At 46.5% G+C, this 24016-nt stretch overlaps 1 protein-coding gene across 1 annotated transcript in view; it reads left to right on the forward strand.

Moving 5' to 3' along the window:
* The window catches only part of CEP128 (centrosomal protein 128), a 524271-nt gene that overhangs the window by 98631 nt on the left and 401624 nt on the right, over positions 1-24016 (forward strand). The window contains exons 9-12 of the mRNA XM_030215382.1: positions 8160-8246; positions 11291-11371; positions 20497-20620; positions 22401-22561. Coding sequence (XP_030071242.1) covers positions 8160-8246; positions 11291-11371; positions 20497-20620; positions 22401-22561 — 453 coding nt within the window. The remainder of the gene's footprint in view (positions 1-8159; positions 8247-11290; positions 11372-20496; positions 20621-22400; positions 22562-24016) is intronic.

The raw sequence follows: 24016 nt of genomic DNA on the forward strand, positions 1-24016 counted from the left end.
TCACCAGGGAGTTGTGTTTTACCAGCATATCCAGAATTCTAATGCAAGATGTTCACATGTTATGGCCACTGGCAACACCCATCGTCACTGTACGGGTGACACGGTGACTTCGTGTTCAAAGGCCGTTCCTGCAGCACAGAACTATTTATGAGTCACAACAGCTGGTCTTTCCGCATCCTAATATGCAAGTGCCTGCCGTGAAATTTAATTTTTAAGATGCTGTGTGAAGCTTTACTTCTTTTTCACTGCAAGTAAAACATCTCGAAAGGAGCAGATTAGGACAGGTACCGACACTTAGAACTATACTACTACTACTATTTAGCACTTATATAGCGCTACAAAGTGTACGCAGCGCTGCACAAACATAGAAGAAAGACAGTCCCTGCTCAAAGAGCTTACAATCTTTTTATTTATTTATTTATTTATCAATTTTACAAACATTTATTCAAGATACAACTTGAAGGATAGTGTTACATCATGGAAACAAACAAAAAAAAAACCCAACAATGCAAAAATAAGTATGATCATTATTTCCAAACTGGAATATTTCTGATATAATACTCAAGTCATAACAATAAAGAGGATCCAAGATTCTAATTTATGAGGCGATTCAGGAAAATACAAAATAAGAAATCATGCACTTATGAAGAGAATGCTAACTTTCTTTAAAGCTACTAGAAGTTCTTTTAGACGCGATAAAGGCCGAGAGCTGAGAAGGATCTAGAAAGACATACTTAACAGAGTCAATCCTAACAATACATTTGCATGGATATCTCAGAAAGAAAACACCTCCCAACTGTTGAGTCGCCGGTCTCATAATAAGGAACTGTTTTCGTTTACGTTGGGTTTCTCTAGAGAGATCAGGAAACAAGGAAATTTTTAAACCCCAAAACAGAGTTTCTCTATGCTCAAAGAGCTTACAATCTAATAGACAAAAATAAAGCAAACAAATCAATTAATGTGTAGAGGAAAGAGGAGAGGAGGGTAGGTGGAGGCGAGAGGAAAGAGGAGAGGAGGGTAGGTGGAGGCGAGTGGAAACAAGTGGTTACGAGTCAAAAGAATGTTAAAGAGGTGGGCAGATAAAGACCATATGGGCTCTGTGTTCTGCCCATCCATGCCATCTACTAGGGGGCTTGTTTACCAAATACGCTAAGAAGTTAGGAGACAGTTCTACAAGAAGTCGCTTAGGTAGCGTGTACACGCTTTTCTGTAAGTGTGCACATCGAGTAGCATGTGCTGTGCAGATGGACATTCACATGGGTGGAGTAGTCTGGGCAGGACTCACAAACGTGTAACTGATAGTATTCAATAAGATACTTTTCTGTCCGTCCGTCCCCCAAATCGAGATGTGAACTTTTACACAACCTCAAACCTAAACACATGCGTGTATATTCCCAGTTAAACCAGTATTCTGTAAAGGAAAGCAGGAGCTTATTTTCCATTATAAAATTGGCTCCAACCAGTGCAGGCATGGAAATGAGGGCTAATTGCATGCCGTTTAAGGAAAGGGGAGGGATTTGGGTTTGTCTCACACCTTTTCAATAGTAGCTCAGTGAGAGAGCCTTTGCGTTTATCACTTGCAGTTTTTGAATTCCAATTTTGGCTCCACCACCTCCCCCAGGAGGGCATTCCAGGCATCCACCACCCTTGTTGTGAAAAAGTACTTCTGATGTTACTCCTTTGTCTAACCCCCTGCAACCTCAATTCATGTCCAGCTCTATGCCTTCCCTGTCTCTGGAAAAGATTTGTTTGTATATTAATACCTTTCAAATATTGAAATATCTGCATCATATCTATCTCTCCTGTTCCTCCTTTCCTCTAGGGTATGCATCTTATTTCTTTATTTATTACATTTATATCCCACATTTTCCCACCCGTTTGCAGGCTCAATGTGGCTTACAAAGTACCGTAATGGCGTTTGCCGTTTCGGTTGATAATAAATACATAAGTACATAAGTAATGCCACACTGGGAAAAGACCAAGGGTCCATCGAGCCCAGCATCCTGTCCACGACGGCGGCCAATCCAGGCCAAGGGCACCTGGCAAGCTTCCCAAACGTACAAACATTCTATACATGTTATTCCTGGAATTGTGGATTTTTCCCAAGTCCATTTAGTAGTGGACTTGTCCTTTACGAAACCGTCTAACCCCTTTTTAAACTCTGCCAAGCTAACCGCCTTCACCACGTTCTCCGGCAACGAATTCCAGAGTTTAATTACGCGTTGGGTGAAGAAACATTTTCTCCGATTTGTTTTAAATTTACTACAAGATTGTGTTGTGGTCAAAAGAGGTAGAAGTGAATCAGAGGTTAGGGGTCGAGGGGAAGGAGGATCGTAAATTGTCCAGTACAATCATTGATTATGTTATGTTGCTGGGTGTGGGGGTTTATGTTGGATCGGTTGGATATGCTTTTTTTGAAGAGGTGGGTTTTTAATAATTTCCTGAAGTTTAGGCGGCCATATATTGTTTTCACTGCATATGGGAGTCCATTCCATAGTTGTGCACAAACACACACACGCAGAAGCAACACTGATTCAGACATACATGCACGCACACACACACACACAGACAGACATATATATAAGTGCACACACTGAAGAGGTGGAAAGAATTCAGCTCATGAAGTCTCTTCTCACACATCTTGTAGTACAAACCCCATACCTTTTTTGTTGCTTTCCATGAATGGTGTGATTATCTATTCCATGGCAGCCGATCGCGGTCCTTCTCTTGGATTTTCTACTGTGAGCTCGGAAGTATTTGTGTAGCACGTCTGCTTATTCCTCATCACTCTCCACGTAGTGGGTCTCTCTCAGCAGCTTTCAGTCTTATAGTTCCATTTCTAACCTCCTTCCTTTCCCCAATATATCTGAAAAAAATCTTGTCACCTCCCTTTACGTATTAAGCCATTTTTAATTCTGCCTGTGTTTTTGTTAGCCCCATTTTCCTCTTTGCATCTCTGAGTTTCTTCCCAGTGATTTTCGCTGTGTTTTTCTTGTTGCTTTCTTCTGTATTTCTTCAGCGCCACTTCTTTTGCCATTACATCAGTGGCGTTCCTAGGGTGGCTGACACCCGGGGCGGATCGCCGATGAGCCCCCCCCCCCCCGGAGAAAGGACACCCCCCCAGGTGCATTTTTACTTGCTGGGGGGGAGGGGTGCCGTGCACCTGTCGGCTTCGCTCGTTCCGTGCACCCTCTGCCCCGGAACAGGAAGTAACCTGTTCCGGTGCAGAGGGAGCACGGAACGAGCGGAGCCGACAGGCGCGTGGCACCCCCCCCCCCCCCAGCACCCGGGGCGGACCTCACCCACCGCCCCCCCTCCTAGGAACGCCACTGCTTTACGTTTACTTTCTGTTGCGATATTTATAGCTGCTTTCAGCTCGGACCACAGGTCTCCCACTTTTTGTTTGTGTCCATCCCGTCTGCTCCTTCTTCAGGTACATCCTCATTCGATGAAAGTCAGCATGTTTCCAATCCAGTACTTTGAGCATTCTGCTTTATTATTGTTTATTATTAAGGATTCATTTATTGCCTTTTCGAAGGAATTCACTCAAGGCGGTGTACAGCAAGAATAAGTCGAACATAAGCGATGTACAATTACAGCAAGAAAATATTCAAATTATAATACAAAGTATGGCATAATCCTATATAATAATTTGCACCTCCGTCTGGATGCCTGGGTTCGTAACACAGTTCCCATTGGTCCGCCCTGGGGATGACGTCACAGGGCGGACCAAAGGGGAGGGAGAGGGAAGGGAACCCAGCACTAGCCACCGGAGGTGAGTAGAGAATCTTCCCCTCGAGTTCCATGACCCCCCCTACCTCCCTCCCTCCCTCCTTCCACTCCCGTCAGTCCGAGTTCCACAGGCCCACTCCCGTCCAACGGCCCCACTCCCGTCTGAGTTCCACACCCCCCTCTCCTCCAATTTCCAGCGCCTCCCTCCCTCTCTCTCTGTGGCCTCCAAGTGCAAGCAGGACGTGTGCGGCTGCCCCTGCCCTTTGTAAGTGCCTTTGTTCTTTAAAACTTTTTACCTCCTTCTCCGCCAGAAACAATGAAGTCCAGCACGCACGGACGGCGCTTCACACTGCCTTCGCTTTCGCTTCTGTTTCAGCTGTGCCTCTGGTCCTGTCCTTCCGCAAACAGGAAATGAGGGCGGGACCAGAGGCACAGCTGAAACAGAAGCGAAGGCTGTCTGAAGCGCTGTCCATGCGTGCTGGACTTCACTGTTGCTGGAGAAGCAGGAGGTAAAAAGTTTTAAAGAACAGCCAGCACTTACGAAGGTGAGGGGCAACAGCACACATCCTGCTTGCACTCGAAGGCCACAGAGAGAGAGGGAGGGAGCCACAGGGTTACGGAACTCGGACGACAATGGGTGCATGGAACTCTGAGGGCACGGGACGAGAGGGGGGGCTCTGGGATGAGAGAGGAGGGGAGAGGGGGTCTGGTGACGACAGAGAGGGGTCCTGAGACGAGAGAGGGGGGAGGGGGTCATGGGACGAGAGAGGGGGGATGGGGTCCTGGAATGAGAGAGGGGGGAAGGGGTCTTGGGATGAGAGGGGGGAGGGGCGGGGCCTGGAAGGGGAGGGGGGTCCTGGAATTCGAAGGGGAGGGGGGGCCAGGAACGCAGAGGACTGGGAGGGAGGGAGGTGGGGGCCATGGAACTCCGAGGGGAATGGGGCTCGAACTCTGAGGACAGAGAGGAACGGACGAACGGGGGTGTGGAAATCCAAACACAGGGGTGCAGGGAACTCCTGGGGGGGGGGGGTGAGGGGGGTTGGGGGGTGAGGGTGAGGGAGCCCTTGCTAGTGCCCGTTTCATTTCACACAGGAACGGGCTTCTTTTACTAGCATACTATATTACAGTGTCAACGCAGTATTCAGTAAAACAGGGCTGGTGGTTGGGAGGCGGGGATAGTGCTGGGCAGACTTATACGGTCTGTGCCAGAGCAGGTGGTGGGAGGAGGGGCTGGTGGTTGGGGGACGGGGCTAGTGCTGGGCAGACTTATACGGTCTGTGCCCTGAAAAAGGTACGAATCAAGGTAAGGTATACACAAAAAATGGCACATGTGAGTTTATCTTGTTGGGCAGACTGGGTGGACCGTGCAGGTCTTTTTCTGCCGTCATCTACTATGTTACTATGTAATAGACACCATAGGATGTAAGCAAAGATGAAACATATAGATAGATAAGACACAGTAATAGGAGTAACAGAATAAGGGGACTGATTTAAAGAAAGATGTACATGGGGTCAGAAAGGTGCTTGAGTATTATCTTAGGATAGGAGTGGATAAACATGTCCTGCTATGGTAAGTGCAGCCGGTGTTACTCCAGGTGTGTGCGTGTGACTAGCAAGTTAGTTACTTCTTCTGTTAAAGGCCTGGTAGAAGAGTTAAGCGTTCACCTGCTTCCTGAAGTACAGACAGCTCTTACATCAAACCAAATCACGTGATGATCACTATTACCTAGCTGAGCACCCACATGGATGTTAGAAACACTTTCTCCTTTTTAAGCACTAGATCAGGTTCAGTCCTTTCTTTGTGGGTTCCATCACCATTTGTCCTGAGCAGATTACTTTGGCAGGCATCCACAATCTCTCTGCTTCTTTCTGATTCTGCAAGGTGAAATATCCCAGCAAATAGTACCTCCCCTTCCATCCCTGGCCCTATTCGAACCTTTTTGAGGCTGTTTTTTTTAGTACTTGACCACTTAATTAACAACATATAACGAAGTAAACACTAATCATTAGACCACCCGTATTTGTCCTGTGTATCTGTCTTGAATTGATAGTAAGCTGTAACGAGCAGGGACTGTTTCTTGTGTACAGCACTGCGGAAAAAGTCGGATTAGTAGCCTTCCTAGTCAGTTTTCTATTTCAGAGGAGCATTTGCATTTCACCCTAAAAGAGAGCTGACACGTTTTCTAGGTTTTCTGTGGGCCTCTCAGTTTCATGTAATACTGTAAGCAGTGGTGTGGTATGCCACGGGGACAAACATAGTAACATAGTAGATGACGGCAGAAAAAGACCTGCACGGTCCATTCAGTCTGCCCAACAAGATAAAGTTTGTCTCCGTCCCCGTGGGTGCTGTCTCTGTCCCCGCCCTATCCCCACAGGTTCTGTCCTCATAGTAACATAGTAGATGACGGCAGAAAAAGACCTGCATGGTCCATCCAGTGTGCCCAACAAGATAAACTCATGTGTGTATCCTTACCTTGATTTGTACCTGCCTTTTTCAGGGCACAGACCGTACAAGTCTGCCCAGCAGTATTTCCCGCCTCCCAACCACCAGTCCCGCCTCCCATTATCGGCTCTGGTACAGACCGTATAAGTCTGCCCTCCCCTATCCTAGCCTCCCAACCACCAACCCCTCTTCCCCCCCACCTGCTCCGCCACCCAATTTCAGCTAAGCTTCTGAGGATCCATTCCTTATGCACAGGATTCCTTTATGCATATCCCATGAATGTTTGAACTCCATTACCGTTTTCATCTCTACCACCTCCCGCGGGAGGGCATTCCAAGCGTCCACCACCCTCTCCGTGAAAAAATACTTCCTGACATCTTTCCTGAGTCTGCCCCTCTTCAATCTCATTTCATGTCCTCTCGTTCTACCACCTTCCCATCTCCGGAAAAGATTCGTTTGCGGATTAATACCTTTCAAATATTTGAACGTCTGTATCATATCACCCCTGTTCCTCCTTTCCTCCAGGGTATACATGTTCAGGTCAGCAAGTCTCTCTTCATACGTCTTGGAACGCAAATCCCATACCATCCTCGTAGCTTTTCTTTGCACCGCTTCCATTTTATTAACATCCTTCGCAAGATACGGCCTCCAAAACTGAACACAATACTCCATGTGGGGCCTCACCAACGTCCCCATGGGCTCTGTCTTCATCTGTAGAAGCCTCGAACAATTATGATTTTATATTTAAATCTTTTTATTATAGTATAAAAAGGAACAATATGCTGTGTTAACTGTTGTGTATAAATTACAAACAGAAAACAATAATAACAACGAACAACTATAATAAGCCCCCCCCATCACCCTCTACCCTTCCAACCCCCACAACAGCTGACTTCTACTACCCCAAGGAATCCTAATCCACCCTGTTAAATTGTCCATGGATACAAAATACAACCCGTTCTGTATGCCCTAGAGAGGAGAAATATGCCCTATGATGCACTGTTATGATTTTTTTTATCTGTGGATGATTAAGAAGTCATCAATAATCTCAGGATTCAGTCTAGTTCTCCTGTCTTCCACAGTCTTCTTATAAGAAGTGTTGGTAGCAGGAATGTTCTGGATCCCTCATGCAAATTTTGCCAGTTGTGGCCAGCATGTTTGCTTGTGTTTCCAAAAAAAAATCAAAATATCGTTGTCTGCATCACTCAAACATCAATAGCAGTCCAGTTCATTATCGGGCTTCAAAGTAGAAAATGATCACAGGGACAAAGTTTGGCCCCGTCCCCGTGGTATCTGTCCCCACAAGTTCTGTCCTCGTCCCCATCCCTGTGGTTACTGTAGGTCATCGTTCCCGTGTCATTCTCTAATGTAGATCAAACTTTGGGATCACTACTTCTACCACTACTGCCAATAATTTTGATAGTGCTACAAGACATATGCAGCACTGTACAGTCCCTGCTCAACAGAGCTTACAATCAGACAGTAGCTGAGAGGAGATTGTGTGATAAAGATTTACCATAATTAAAGGAGTAAATTTAAATGTGGAATAGAACTAGGGAGGATAGCAAGAGAAAATCCAGAGATGTAAGGCAAAAGGTGAATTTTGAATATGGTGTAAAGGGAAAGACAGAAATCTAGTGGAGTGGTCTGAAGTGCTCTGATGATTGGGGGTGATAAGATTCCATCTTTTATAGTGGGGAATCGGTAGTGACCTTTGAAGCAAATTCTATCTGTAGAACATACATTTGGCATTTCCCTTTCCTCCTGATCTCACATCTGTATTCCATAAGGACACGGTGTACCAACATCTTTCCCTCACAACGTACCTCCTGAAACAAAGATGATAAAAATCCATTTACATAAAGAGAAGTGCCTGGCGCCTTCGCTGCTGACTAGATGAGCTGAACATGTGGGCTGTAATTTTCAACATCTATTCCGTGATGTTTTGCAAAATAATAGTTTTTTTTTTTTCTTATTCTCTCAGGCTTTGAGAAAACGTGACTCTAAAGCTGATGAAACTGAAACCTCCAAGAAAGGCAGACTTTTGAGATCTGAAAGTGAGCAGAACCAGGTAAGTCTTCTACTCCTGTCCTTTAGAACCAAAGTGCAAATCCCGGCTAGGCCACAGTACTGATCAGTGAACAACCCACTGCAACTTATCATGTCACTGTAATAGACAGTCTGAAGTTTATCATATTTATATGTACAAATGGACCTCAAAGTCAAAGATATTTCTCACTTTTCCTCATCTTTGTTCAAGGGTTTTGTCATCAGTCCACTTTTAATCATCTATTGGGGTTTAAAAAAGGTTTGGAAGGCTTCCTAAAGGAAAAGAGTCCATAGACCATTATTAAAATGACTTGGGGAAAACCCACTGCTTATTTCTGGGAATCTTTAGGATTCTGCATAGAATCTTGCTCCTTTTTGGGATTCCGGAATCTTGCTACTCTTTAGGATTCTCCATGGAATCTTGCTACTCTTTGTCCTTATCCCTTATTTGTCCTGTTTGTCTGTCCTAATCAGATTGTAAGCTCTGTCAAGCAGGGACTGCCTCTTCATGTTCAGGTGTACAGTGCTGTGTACGTCTAGTAGCGCTATAGAAATGATGAGTAGTAGTAGTATCTATAAGAGATGTGTGTACGTGTCCTATGCACGCTCAGCCCACCTGTAAACCATGTGTGTATTTACTAGGGCTGCCCACTGATTGATCGTGATTAATCGCATGAAGTGTCCCCCCTCACGTTTTCACCTGTATAGTGCAAAATATAGAAAGCAGATGTCAATTCTCAAAACTGACATATCGCATTTCAGTTACAAAACTGAAAATAAAATCATTTTTCTTAGCTTTGTTGTCCAGTGATTTTATTTTTCTGATCCTCTTATTCCCTGTCTCGGGTTCTGTTCCTCTGTCTGTGCTCTGAACTCTATTTTCAGGGCCTCCACTCCAGTGGCGTAGCCAAGGGTGGGCTTGGGTGGGCCCAGGCCCACCAGTAGCAGCACACCTATGATGTGGCCAGCAGAGATTCCCAAGCTGAAAACTCCCAACTACTGTCCCTCCTGCATACCTTATAAATAGCAGAACTTCACTTGCAGGAAGCAGTGACTGATACATACTGCTTACACTGGCTCCACAGCCTTCCCTCTGACGTATTCCCGCCTATGCGGAAACAGGAAGCTGCATCAGTGGGAAGGATGTGGGGCCTACATGAGTAGGGTGTATTAGTTGCTCCTCACTGCCAGTGAAAATCTGAAATTTAAAAGGTGTGCAGGAGAGGGGGGATATTTGAGAGACCATGCAGGCGAGAGGAAAGACCAAATCACCTATGGGATGGGATGGGATGGGGTAGGGTTCTTCTGCCCACCCATCTTGGGCCCAGGCCCACCCAAAATTGGGTCTGGCTACGCCCCTGCTCCGCTCTCCTCACTATTTTTTTTCTCTCCTCCTCTCTTCTTCACGTCTTTCCCTATAACATCTTTCACATTCAACTTTCTGCCATGTTTCTTCCTCCTTATAGGAGAGAGCAGCATGATGCGATTAATCGAGTAAACTTTATTAGGGCGAGTCAAAAATCTTGATGCGATTAATCACAATTTTATTTTAGATCATTTATTCCCCGCTTTTTGCCACTAAAGCAGCCCCAGAGCGGCTAATTAATCATGTTAAATGGACAGCCCTAGTATTTACAGAATAGTGCTTAGAACTGTGGCATTTGTGCATGTATGTTTGCCATTCTAATGAACTCCATGCATAATTCACTGAACTGCTAACACATACTTCATAGAATTGCCATGTTTGATGCCTTTAGGGTAACAGGTCTTTGTTAGGAGTTAAAACATATATCATTCAGTGTAAAAAATGTAAGGAAGGATGCTATATTGGAGAAACAGGCCAGATGCTTAAGACAAGATTCAATTTACATAGACATCACATGAACAATACTGGTGCCAGTAGGGCTCCCACCCCTGTTGGTCAGCATTTTACAGGACCAGGACACTGTACCAGTGACTTCACAGTGAGAATCCTGAAAGGTAACTTTAAAACCATACAAGAACGTAAGACCTTTGAAGTCAGAATGATTGAATATTTTAACACCCAACAGAAAGGACTTAACAAGGACCTGGGGTTCCTAGCCCATTATAAACCATAAAGCTGTATGTCTCTGTTGATCACCCTCCCCTCACCCATCCTGTTAGAATATCAATGATATGCTTTGATGTCCCCATGCATACTTCCTACCCACCCCCCTCCTCCCACCCTGTCAGACTGTCATAGTAATGCTTGAATGTTTTCACTTATATACACTGTCAGCTAGCACATTTGCTTATTTCCGATCTGACGAAGAAGGGCAACCTTCGAAAGCTAATCAAGAAATGTATTAAGTTATGTCCAATAAAAAAGGTATCATCTTATTTTCTTTTCCATGTTTTATTTTGTTTGATTTCTATTGATAACCTTAAGAGTGGACTAACACGGCTACTACACTCCTCTACTTGAGATAAAACAAGAAACAGAGGGGCCCTATGCACGTCAATTTTGAACTACGCAGTAGCCGGGCGGTAATTTAATTTTTTATGTGCATCCTTTATGCGCACTAACGGGACAGTAATCAGCATGGTACGTGCGCTGACGATTAACGCCCAGTTAATGCGTGAGACCTTACCGCTAAGTCAGTGGGTGGCCCAAAATGGACGCGTGCCAATTTTCATTTTGCCGCATGTCCATTTTCGGCAAAAAAAAAAGGCCTTTTTGCAGGTGCGCTGAAAAATGGACCTGTGCGCGTCCAATACACGCATCTACACCAGCACAGGCCATTTTTCGGCACACGTTAGTAAAAGGACCTCAGAATGCAGAAGTCAGTGTTACGCAAGTGATGGTTGATCTCACTGCAGACAATTTGAGATGTTCGGATACTTCTCTGCACCTGTATGTCTTAGTACAGTGCTGCAAGCCTTTTTCTGTAGTCTAAGGGTGCTGTGCTCCAGGAACGCTGTGTTCCCTTGGTGGTGGCGGAGGTGGTGGTGATGCAGTGCCCTGCCTTGTGTTTTGTATCTTGCCTTATCTTTCCTTGTAAAGAACTTGTTCTGTTTTTTCTCCTCTGGTGATCGACATGGAAGCTGGAGCTGCAGCTGGAGCTGGAGAGGTCACGCCGGAAGCTGGATCATTCTGAAGGCAGCAGAGAAGCTCTCTTGCTCCAGGTAATGCAACAGTAAATGACGGCAGATAAAGAGTCGCACAGTCCATCCAGTTTTCCCAGCAAGGCAACTAGATGGAATGTTCCTAGTGGTTAGTGCAGTGGACTTTGATCCCGGGGAGCTGGGTTCGATTCCCACTGCAGCTCCTTGTGACTTTGGGCAAGTCACTTAACCCTCCATTGCTGCGGGTACGAATAAGAACCTCTATATACTATGTAAACCGCTTCAAATGTAGTTGCAAAAACCACAGAAAGGGAGTATATCAAGTCCCATTTCCTTTTCCCTATTTGAGATTCCACATGGAATGTTGCTACTATTTGAGGTTCTAGATGTACTGTTGCTAGTGGAGGAGTAGCCTAGTGGTTAGTGCAGCGGACTTTGATCCTGGGGAACTGGGTTCGTATCTCACTGCAGCTCCTTGTGACTCTGGGCAAGTCACTTAACCCTCCATTGCCTCAGAAAGGCGGTATATCAAGTCCCATTTCCCCTTTCCCTTATGACATCACAATATCAGAAGTGAGCCAAGTATCGGGCAATCAAGCCATTGTGACATCACTGATGAGGTTGGCTCTTATTGGTGGAATGAGTGGAGGAGTAGCCTAGTGGTTAGTGCAGTGGACTTTGATCCTGGGGAATTGGGTTCGTATCTCACTGCAGCTCCTTGTGACTCTGGTCAAGTCACTTAACCCTCCATTGCTCCAGGTACAAATAAGTACTTGTATATACTATGTAAACCGCTTTGAACGTAGTTGCAAAAACCACAGAAAGGGAGTATATCAAGTCCCATTTCCCTTTATTTCCAAATGTTAGACTCCTTCATACCCCTGTCTAAACAAATAGGTTTTTAAAATCACCCGTATCCTGAATCTCTCTTAATTCAAGAGGTAACTTGTTCCAGAATGGTGGCCTGGCAATATAGAAGGTAGGATTTTGAAACTCTTCCAAGTTGACATGTTGCTACTTCCAGTAAAACCTTATTCAAAGATTGTAGTGATCACCTCGGCTGGTACACATGTAACTTTCGCCGTCGCCTTTGCTACCTGTTTGGCTGTCTTATGATTATCACATGTGATCTTTCATATGATATCTGTGAGGGCCTCCTAAAAAGGCACATGCCAAGTTTGCCATTTCTCCTTTATTTGATATACTACAACAATAATAATTTATTTATTTATTTATTTGTATCCCACATTTTCCCACCTATTTGTAGGCTCAATGTGGCTTACATTGTACCGGAGAGCAGAGGCGTAGCCAAGGGTGGGCCCAGACCAACCCACTTTGGGCTCAGGCCTACCGAGTATCAGCACACCTATGAAGTGGCTGGCAGGGATCCCCAAGCCCTACCAGCCAAAAGCTCCCAACAGCTGTCCCTCCTGCATACCTTGTAAATAGCAGATCTTCACCTGCAGCAAGCAGTGACTGATACATGCTGTTCGCACCGGTCCTACAGCCTTCTCTCTGATATATTCCCGCCTATTCAGAAACAGGATGTTGCCTCAGAGGGAAGGGTGTGGGGCCAACATGAGCAGTGTGTATTAGTTGCTGCTCGCTGCCAGTGAAAATCTGCTATTTAAAAGGTATATGGGGGTGGGGGGATGTTTGAGAGACCATATCGCATGCAGGCAAGAGAGGGAGAGACCAGATTACTTGTGGGACAGGGCGGAGTTCTTCTGCCCACCCATGTTGGGCCCAGGCCCACCCAAAATTGGGTGTCTGGCTACGCCCCTGCTGGAGAGGCGTTTGCAGACTGCGGTGAGAAAAAATACAAAGTGATGTTATGGATGTTTTTTGAGAAAATAGTCCAAATACAGCTTTATGCCACCTTTTAGACGTTTTTCTTTTTCAAAAGGTGGCATAAAGCTATATTTGGACTATTTTCTCACAAAAACATCCAAATTAGTATTTTTGAAACCTATTTTTTTTCCAGACGTTTTTCTATGCTGTTCTTCTACAGCCCAAATCTCAAGGGGGGCGTGTTAAGGACGGGATTTGGGCATTCCTAAGACTTGGACAAAACAAAACCGTCCAGGACTAAAATGAAGGCTTTTTGAGCTACACCTATTTTTATAATGAATAAGGCACAAAAAGGTGTTCTAAATGACCAGATCACCAAAGGTAACCCCCCTATGCCCTCTCCCACCCCTTAAAAATGTGAATCAAAATATGACTTTCCAGCCTCTATGACAGCCTCAGATGTTAAAGTCAGGTCTATTTGAGCAGAAGGCAGGTCCCTGGAGTAGTTAGTGGTCAGTGCAGTCAGCTATGGACTGGGAGACTTAGGTCCATATCTCCCTCTACCTGACACACTTGTGGTGGAAACTGTGACCCCTCCCAAAGTCACCAAAACACTACTCTACCCACATATAGGTGCCCCCTTCACCCATAAGAGCTATTGCAGTGGTACACAGTAGGGGGTAGTGGGTTCCGGATGGGTTTTGGAGGACTCAGGGGACAAGATAAGGGAGCAAAGGTGAGATGTGACCTGGGAACATTTTTATGAAGTGCATAGAAGTTCCCTCTAGGGTTTCCCATTGCTCTCCTGGAATGTCTGGGGGACCAGTCTACTAAAAATGCTACATCCCAATGGCATGAATCTCTACGTTTTGCACTTCTTAATTTTATTTTATTTTTTTTCAAAAATGGACCAAAAAACAAAACGTCCAAAGCACTAAACCTTGTTCAAAACAGTATTTAAAAAAATAAAATAAAATAAGGCATTTTTCTTTTTCAAAAATGGCCTTCTTTCCTATTCGGATTTTGGACGTCATATCAAAAATGCCCCTTGTCAGTTAAAGGGGAGGAATCTAGTTTAGGGAAGACACATTAAGTTGACTACATCAGGCTTATTTTCGAAAGAGAAGGGCACCCATCTTCCGACACAAATCGGGAGATGGGTGTCTTTCCCTCAGGGTCATCCAAATCGGCATAATCGAAAGCCGATTTTGGGCATCCTCAACTGCTTCCCGTCGCGGGGATGACCAAAGTTCAAGGGGGGCGTGTCGGCACCATACCGAAGGCGGGACTGGGGTGTGTTTAAGAGATGAACGTCCTCCGCCGATAATGGAAAAAGAAGGGCGTCCCTGACGAGCACTTGGCCGACTTTACTTGGTCCATTTTTTTCTTGTGACCAAGCCGTGAAAAGGTGCCCGAACTGACCAGATGACCACCGAAGGGAATCAGGGATCACCTCCCCTTACTCCCCCAGTGGTCACCAACCCCCTCCCACCTTAAAAAAAACTTAAAAATTTTTTTTTGCAAGTCTCAAATGTCATACCCAGCTCCATGATGACAGCAGTATGCAGGTCCCTGGAGCAGTTTTAGTGGGTGCAGTGCACTTCAGACAGGCGGACCCTGGCCCATACCCCGTTTACCTGTTACACTTGTTGTGGTAAATGTGAGCCTTTCAAAACCCACCTGAAACCCACTGTACCCACATGTAGGTGTCCCCCCCTTCACCCCTTATGGCTATGGTAGTGGTGTACAGTTGTGGGGAGTGGGTTTGGGGAGCTCAGCCCCCAAGGTAAAGGAGCTATGCACCTGGGAGCAATTTGTGAAGTCCACTGCAGTGCCCCCCTAGGGTGCCCGGTTGGTGTCCTGGCATGTCAGGGGGACCAGTGCACTACGAATTCTGGCTCCTCCCACAACCAAATGGCTTGGATTTGGTCATTTTTGAGATGGGCTTCTTCGGTTTCCATTATGGCTGAAAACCGGGGACGACCATCTCAACATTTAGGTCGACCATCTCTAAGGTCGACCTAAATGTTGAGATTTGGGCATCCCCGACCGTATTGTTGAAACGAAAGATGGACACCCATCTTGTTTCGATAATACGGTTTCGCCCCTTCACGGGGCCGTCCTGCGAGGACACCCTCATGAAAACTTGGACTCACCGTTCGATTATGCCCCTCCACGTTATAATAAATTGTAGTAAAAGAATGATAACATTTACACAGATAAAGGTAGAAAATATAAATGTAAAGACACGATAGAAAGGAAGGGAGTGAGAAAGGACACTCGGTAGGTGAGCTGCTTTGGTAAAGCAACCTTGATGGCAGTCGAGCCAGATGAAAACTAGATTGAGTTAGGGGGAAAAGCCAAAGAAAAATAATGAGTTCTGAGCATTGTTTTAAACTTTTTTGAGAGAAGATTCTGGTCTAATTTTGAGAGGGATGGAATTCAAAAGAGTGGAATATCTGGCATAATGAGACTGGGAATAATGCATAGCTTTTGATGAGCTGAATGGAGATTGAACAGTGGATTATAAGAAATCAAATGGGTCTGATGAAAAGAAGGCGAGCCAGTGTGCATAACCTGAAAGGATTTTGAAAACTATGCGAAAATAAATAGGGAGCCAAAGCTCAGCAGTGTGAAGCAGTGTGACTCTTTCAAATATGTATTTTGAACATTCTACAGCCTCCTTAATTGACATCAGGGGCGTAGCCAGACACCCAATTTTGGGTGGGCCTGGGTCCACGATGGGTGGGCAGAAGAACTCCGCCTTGTCCCACAAGTGATTTGGTCTCTCGCTCTCTCTCTCTCACCTACATGCCATATTGTCTCTCAAACATCCTCCCTCCCCTGCATACCTTTTAAATATCAGATTTTCACCGGCAGCGAGCAACAACTAATATACACTGCTCATGTTGGCCCCACAGCCTTCCCTCTGATGCGACTTCCTGTTTCCGCATAGGTGGGAATACATCAGAGGGAGGGCTGTGGGGCTGGTGCGAATAGTATCTATCAGTCGCTGCTCGCTGCAGGTGAAGATCTGCTATTTACACGGTATGCAGGAGGGACAGTTGTTGGGAGTTTTCAGCTGGTGGGGCTTGGAGATCCCTGCCAACCACATCACAGGTGTGCAACTACTGGGTGAGCCCGGGCCCAAAGTGGGTGGGCCTGGGCCCACCCAGGCCCACCCTTGGCTACGCCACTGATTGACATTGGGGTAGATCATTAAGAAGAGACAAAGTAATTGAGTTAAGAGATCACTAAGGACCAGCAAACAAAGGGATAAAGTGTCAAATAGTGAGCCTGCTGTGTGAATCAATTGCAAGGTACAGAAGGGTTTCTACACCGCAATGGAAATATGACTGGTAAAGGTAACTCCTAAAGTTTTAACAGACTCACTCCAGGGCGAATGAGCCCCGTGTATTGTGGGTAAACAGGGAAAAATTGGATTGACTCCTAAAATAAACAAGTAGTGTAGTGGTTTTAGAGGTGTTTAATTTTCAGATCATTGATTGTTATCCAGTCGGTGATTAAATCTAGTTTGACAGAGTTATCACAGATCTGTTGAGTTGTATGTGAGGTTAATGGAAATAGCTGGATATTGTCTACATGAAAATAAGGATTGAATGAGAAGAGCAAGTGGAGCTATAAAGATATTAAACGGGGGGGAATAAGGAAGCTGACCAGTGAAGCTGAAACATTCAGTCATGCGGGTTAGACTGGAAACAAGAAAACACTGTTCCAGAGACCTTTATATCTTGTAAATGTTGAAGTAACAAATGATGATGAACAAGGTCAAAAGCAGCTGATAAGTCCAGAGAAATCACAGGTCCTTCATCACCTCTGTCCAGGGATGTGTGCATAAAATGCATAATCCCTAGGAGAGCGTGTTCCATCGAGACGTGCTGTGTAAAACCAGTTTTTCAAGGAACGAAGCTAATTGTTATAATACAGTATTAAAACAATAAAACCTTAAAACAAATTAAGATACATGCATAACATAAACAACCTTATGCTGCCGCTCCGTAGACTACAATTATTGATAATGCTATTACTATTAGGGCACGCTGTGAGGTATTCAAGCCAATTGATAAGCATGCTGAAATAAAACAGTCTTTAGAGCCCAAGTTGTAGAATGAGGGGGGCTGTGCCTGGCTCAGGATACACAATGATACTGATGATTTTTATATTTATGAAATTTTAACATTAAATCGACTCAAAAACAACCGGTGGTTGGGAGTCGGGGCTGGTGGTTGGGAGGTGAGGATAGTGCTGGGCAGACTTATACGGTCTGTGCCAGAGCCGGTGGTGGGTGGCAGGGAATAGTGCTGGGCAGACTTATACGGTCTGTGCCAGAGCCGGTGGTGGGAGGCGGGGATAGTGCTAGGCAGACTTATACGGTCTGTGCCAGAGCCGGTGGTTGGGAGGAGGGGCTGGTGGTTGGGAGGCGGGGATAGTGCGGGGCAGACTTATACGGTCTGCGCCAGAGCCGGTGGTTGGGAGGCAGGGCTGGTGGTTGGGAGGCGGGGATAGTGCGGGGCAGACTTATACGGTCTGCGCCAGAGCCGGTGGTTGGGAGGCAGGGCTGGTGGTTGGGAGGCGAGGATAGTGCTGGGCAGACTTATACGGTCTGTGCCCTGAAGAGCACAGGTACAAATCAAAGTAGGGTATACACAAAAAGCAGCAAATATGAGTTATCTTGTTGGGCAGACTGGATGGACCGTGCAGGTCTTTTTCTGCCGTCATCTACTATGTTACTTGAATACAGATTAGAAAAAAAACAACTAAAAGGATTCGTGAAATCTTTTCCATGACAAGGTGAGGTCCCCGACCTCGGTGCCGCCTGCCACCAAAATCGACTCTCCTTAGATGTCGGTGGAGGAAGCTTCACCGGAATCCAGGCGGGCATTGACTTCTCACTGTTTCCACATGTAGCCAATCTACTCATGTAGATGTTAAAACGATCATCTTGGTTTTATTATCGATTTCTACAATGCCTTCCTGTTTCATACTTTAAGGGTCTGCATTTCATATGAATCTTAGCAGCCTGACCACTGACAGGTAATGGCATATGAGACCAACTTGTGCCACTACATTGGCTTCCCATCAATCATGAGTGAAATTTTAAAATCTTGGTGTTGGTTTTTATAGCAGTGAGGGGCGAGGATCCCCAGTACTTTGAGGCAGTTTTCCGGTTTTATTTATTTAAAAGCATTTATATTATGTGCCAACTCATGAATTGTGATTGTCAGCAGAGGCCGTGTTAGAGGTCCCCACATTGACTTGATAAAGTGTTTTACATGCTTATATAGGCTGATGAGTGATCAACTAGCTTATTTTCGAAAGGGAAGGATGACCATCTTCCGACACAAATCGGGAGATGGGCGTCCTTCTCCCAAGGTCGCCCAAATCGGCATAATCGAAAGCCGATTTTTTTGCATCCTCAACTGCTTTCCTCGGCCGATAATGGAAAAAAGAAGGGCGTCCATGACGAGCATTTGGTCGACTTTACTTGGCCCCTTTTGTTTTCACGACCAAGCCTCGAAAAGGTGCCGAACTGACCAGATGACCACTGGAGGGAATTGGGGATGACCTCCCCTTACTCCCCCAGTGGTCACCAACCCCCTTCCCACCCTAAAAAAAAAAAATTAAAAAAACATTTTTTTCCAGCCTCTATGCCAGCCTCAAATGTCATACCCAGCTCCATCACAGTAGTATGCAGGTCCCTGGAGCAGTTTGTAGTGGGTGCAGTGCACTTCAGGCAGGCGGATCCAGGCCCATTCCCCCCCCCCCCCCCCCCCCCGCACCTGTTACACTTGTGGTGGTAAATGTGAGCCCTCCAATCCCCACCCGAAACTCACTGTACGCACATGTAGGTGCCCCCCTTCATTCCTAAGGGCTGTGGTAGTGGTGTACAGTTGTGGGGAGTGGGTTTTAGGGCGGGGATTGGGGGGCACAGCACACAAGGTAAGGGAGCTATGCACCTGGGAGCAATTTGTGAAGTCCACTGCAGTGCCCCCTAGGGTGGCCGGTTGGTGTCCTGGCATGTGAAGAGGACCAGTGCACTATGAATGCTGGTTCCTCCCACGACCAAAGGGCTTGGATTTGGTCGTTTTTGAGATGGGTGTCCTCGGTTTCCATTATGGCCGAAAACCGGGGACAACCATCTCTAAGGATGACCATCTCTAAGGTCGACCTAAATGTTGAGATTTGGGCGTCCCCGACCATATTATCGAAACGAAAGGTGGACGCCCATCTTGTTTCGATAATACGGGTTTCCCTGCCCCTTCACAGGGACATCCTCAGAAATGGGCGAAAATGCCCCTCCTCGTGTTTGGCAGTTGTGTATTGACCAGTGATGATCCTAGGTCGGCTGCCACCCGGGGCGGATTGCCGATGCGCCCCCCCCCCCCCTCGGGTGCTGCACGACACCCCCCCCCCCCCCCGGCGCAATAACACCCCCCCAGCGCATCAAATCCCTCCCTCTCCCGGGTGCATTCTTGGCTGCTGGGAGCAGCTGCGCGGCTCTCAGTTCCGCTGGCTCCCTGCTCCCTCTGCCGCGGAACAGGAAATAACCTGTTCCAGGGCAGAGGGAGCATGGAAACAGCGGAGCCGACAGGTGTGTGGATGCTCTCTTCACCCCTCCAGTGGCGTGCATCCGGGGTGGACCGCCCCCACCGCCCCGCCCTTGCTACGCCGCTGGTATTGACCCATGGAACTGATAACTGTTCTGAATGCGTGTGTGTGTGTGGCACTGTTTGGGTCTAGTACTAGGGAAATACTTCAGAGAAATGTTCTGTATGCACATACGTAGATGGATGTTAAATTTTGCTTTTATGTATGCATTAAAGTTGATGAACATTCAGTGCATTGGCGTATAACCGACTGATGACAAGAATTTGGCCATTTTGTGTATTCTGTGACTTGGTATTTATAGTGCTGTCTAAATACTTTCCAAACACATTAAAACATTACTAATACTCAGTTGGAATTACTTTCAGCCATGTTGGAAGGATTAATGGTCAAGCCAACTCTGCTGGCTTGCATATGTATTCTAGGCAGATGCCTTGTGCAGCTGAATCTGTCAGTTTGACTCTGGTTCATGTAGCAAATTCAGAGGCATTTTACATGTGTGGTTGATAAAAGTCTGTTAGTTTGGCTTGGAGAGTGCTGGATTTATAATGCTGCGTGCGAGTGCTTTACACAGTCTCTACATTTGTGTACATGTATCTTTTTGTGACAATTCTGCTTCTGTCTCTGTCTGTTGGATTTCTGCACCTTTATGCATTGGATCAGTATGTGTTTTGCACATGAGTACACGCATTGTGCTGATCAGTGTTCCAGCATGCACGTGAATGCATACGTGGGATTGATGACTGTCCCACACGTGTGTATTTCAGATCGATGATCTGCGCTCCCAGCTCATGAAGGCAGAGAGTGATCGCGTGCACTTGCAGCATCAGATGTCCCTGCAGAGCCAAAGTCGCCACGAGGACCGGGACGACGAAAGGCGGCTCAGGACAGGTAGAAGCCCTGCTTATTCTGTGGATCTGGATAAAGTTTTACAACATTATTGGCAAATTTTCATTGTTTTGCAGAAATTCATATTTCACCAGTCTTGGGGAAATCCCCCATACTCGTTGCGGTACAATATTACATATAACATCAACCAACATATAATATGCACATTAAAATTATTGGCCCTGCACATCCCTGTTGCATGGTGTCAGCTGTTGAAATGCACTGGCAGTACAGAGGGTCACTAAATGACTTCAGTTCATCTTATATGTCCTCAGGGGCGTAGCTACGTGGGGCCACGGGGGCCTAGGCCCCCGTAGATTTGGCCCTGGACCCCTCTGCCGACGACCCTCTTGACCCCCCTCCCGCCGCCAACCCGCCTTCGCCGTCTGCTACCTTTGCTGGCGGGGGACCCCAACCCCCGCCAGCCGAGGTCCTCTTCTTCTTTCGTCCTGTTTCTGAGTCTGATGTCCTGCACGTCAGACTCAGAAACAGAACAAAGGAAGAAGAGGACCTCGGCTGGCGGGGGTTGGGGTCCCCCGCCAGCAAAGGTAGGCGACGGTGATGGTGGGGGAGGGTTGGCAGCAGGAGGGGGGTCGAGAGGGTCGTCGGCGGGGGGGGGGGGGGGATTAAAGTTGGTGGTGGTGGGGGCTAAAATGTGCCCCCTCACCTCAGGCTCTACACCCCCCTCCCACCGAAGTCTGGCTACGCCCCTGTTTGTCCTCAACTATTTCCTGTTAAATTGAGTTAACTTATCTACTGTGCCCTGGTTAATGCCTTTACATCAGTTCTGTGCTAACCCATATCACAGTAGCACTGAGCTTTCTTTTTTTCACTTTTAAAGTTTTAACCATTGATGCTTAGTATAGTAGAGAGCTTTATTTATTTGTTACATTCGTATCCCACATTTTCCCACCTATTTGTAGGCTCAATGTGGCTTACATAGTACCGGAGAGGCCTTTGCAGGCTCCGATATGCGCCACTGTCTGATCCCTGGTTATGCCAGCAGTTACAAAGCAGCACACTGATTCACAAGCTTACCAGTACTACTCCCCTCCCTCCCCCCCCCCCCCAATTGCTTTAGCAAGGGCTCCAGGTACAGCTATGGAAATTCTTATGTATGCAAGCTCATGGAGGGTTTCTGCTGAAGAGATGGGTCACTCAGTGTTGCCAGGTGGAAAATTTTTTTCCCACCCAATCCGGCATAAAACCCGCCCAAAACCCGCCCAAACTCAGACCCCGCCCCTGACACCCCCACCCCCGCGTCATCACCCCCGCCGTCATCAACCCCGCCCCCGCCGTCACCGGCCCCGCCTCCCCCGTCACCGGCCCCGCCTCCCCCGTCATCGGCCCCGCCTCCCACATCATCGGCCCCGCCTCCCACGTCACTAACCCTGCCCAAACACGTCACTAACCCCGCCCCCCGCGGCCGAAAAAGCCGCCTAAAAAACCGCCCCGTAGCCCAAAAAACCGCAACCCGCGGCGGGTTGCGGAAAACCGCCCATCTGGCAACCCTGGGGTCACTGCACGATCCCTTTTGGCAGGAGGGCGCAGGAAGTTCTCTAGAGAGACATGAGAAACAAAGAGCGCCCCCTCCTGTCTGCAGCCTAATGTAGAAATGGCCGTCTTAGATTGCAAGGTTACAATGTCAAGAACTTGCAATATATTTGCTATGAAAACCTAAAAACCATTCCGTGTGTAGGTGCTATTCCAGTTTTAATAGTTCTTGTTTAGTTTTCTTATAAGAAGCAGTTCTTTCAGCTGATGCATTCCCTCTCTGTTCTAGTGGTGGAGCATTCGGAGCAGGAGAAGAGGGATCTAGAGAAGCAGATCCTGGAGCTAAGGGCACAGCTGAACCGCAACGCCATTGTCTCTGAGATGGAGGAGCTGAGACGTACCACTGATCGCAAGGAACGGGAGAAAGCACAGCTCTCTGCCCACATAGAGGTAACCTGCGTCATACTGAGATTTGTCTGTTTGTGAGATTTTTTTCCCTGCTCAAGTGAATTTACAATAAAGAGGTCAATTTTTAAATTCATTAGCATATGAATCAGTTCTCTGAAAATTGCTTTCTCTTGGTGGAGCCTTTCCTGGGGATGGAAAAGTAGATTCACATGCTAGATGTTTAGATCACCTAACTCTTCTTTTTATTACATAAGTATTGCCATACTGGGAAAGACCAAAGGTCCATCGAGCCCAGCATCCTGTTTCCAACAGTGGCCAATCCAGGTCACAAATACCCGGCAAGATCCCAAAAAAGTACAAAACATTTTATACTGCTTATCCCAGAAATAGTGGATTTTCCCCAGGTCCATTTAATAATGGTCTATGGACTTTTCCTTTAGGAAGCCGTCCAAACCTTTTTTAAACTCCGCTAAGCTAACCGCCTTTACCACATTCTCTGGCAACAAATTCCAGAGTTTAATTACACTCAAAACCGTTGGCTTCCAGTTCACTTTATAATATAGTTTTACATTTTGAGGATAGCTTACAAAGTTCTTTTTCGAACTGCTTCTTTTTATCTCATATGATTCATGACCTTACACACGCCTTCCTGACCATTATGCGATATTCTACTACTACTACTACTATTACTATTTAGCATTTCTATAGCACTACAAAGCATACGCAGCGCTGCACAAACATAGAAGAAAGACAGTCCCTGCTCAAAGAGCTTACAATCTAATAGACAAAAAATAAAGTAATCAAATCAATTAATGTGTACAGGAAGGAGAGGAGGGTAGGTGGAGGCGAGTGGTTACAAGTGGTTACGAGTCAAAAGCAATTTTAAAGAGGTGGGCTTTCAGTCTAGATTTAAAGGTGGCCAAGGATGGGGCAAGACGTAGGGGCTCAGGAAGTTTATTCCAGGCGTAGGGTGCAGCGAGACAAAAGGCGCGAAGTCTGGAGTTGGCAGTAGTGGAGAAGGGAACAGATAAGAAGGATTTATCCATGGAGCGGAGTGCACGGGAAGGGGTGTAGGGAAGGACGAGTGTGGAGAGATACTGGGGAGCAGCAGAGTGAGTACATTTATAGGTTAGTAGAAGAAGTTTGAACAGGATGCGAAAATGAATAGGGAGCCAGTGAAGGGACTTGAGGAGAGGGGTAGTATGAGTAAAGCGACCCTGGTGGAAGACGAGACGGGCAGCAGAGTTTTGAACCGACTGGAGAAGGGAGAGGTGACTAAGTGGGAGGCCAGCAAGAAGCAGATTGTAGTAGTCTAAACGAGAGGTGACAAGGGTGTGGATGAGGGTTTTGGTAGAGTGCTAAGAAAGAAAGGGGCGGATTTTACGGATGTTGTAAAGAAAGAAACGACAGGTCTTGGCGGTCTGCTGGATATGAGCAGAGAAGGAGAGCGAAGAGTCAAAGATAACCCCAAGGTTTCGAGCAGAGCAGACAGGGAGA

This window comes from Microcaecilia unicolor, chromosome 9 (assembly GCF_901765095.1).
Source record: "Microcaecilia unicolor chromosome 9, aMicUni1.1, whole genome shotgun sequence".
NCBI classification, from domain to species: domain Eukaryota; kingdom Metazoa; phylum Chordata; class Amphibia; order Gymnophiona; family Siphonopidae; genus Microcaecilia; species Microcaecilia unicolor.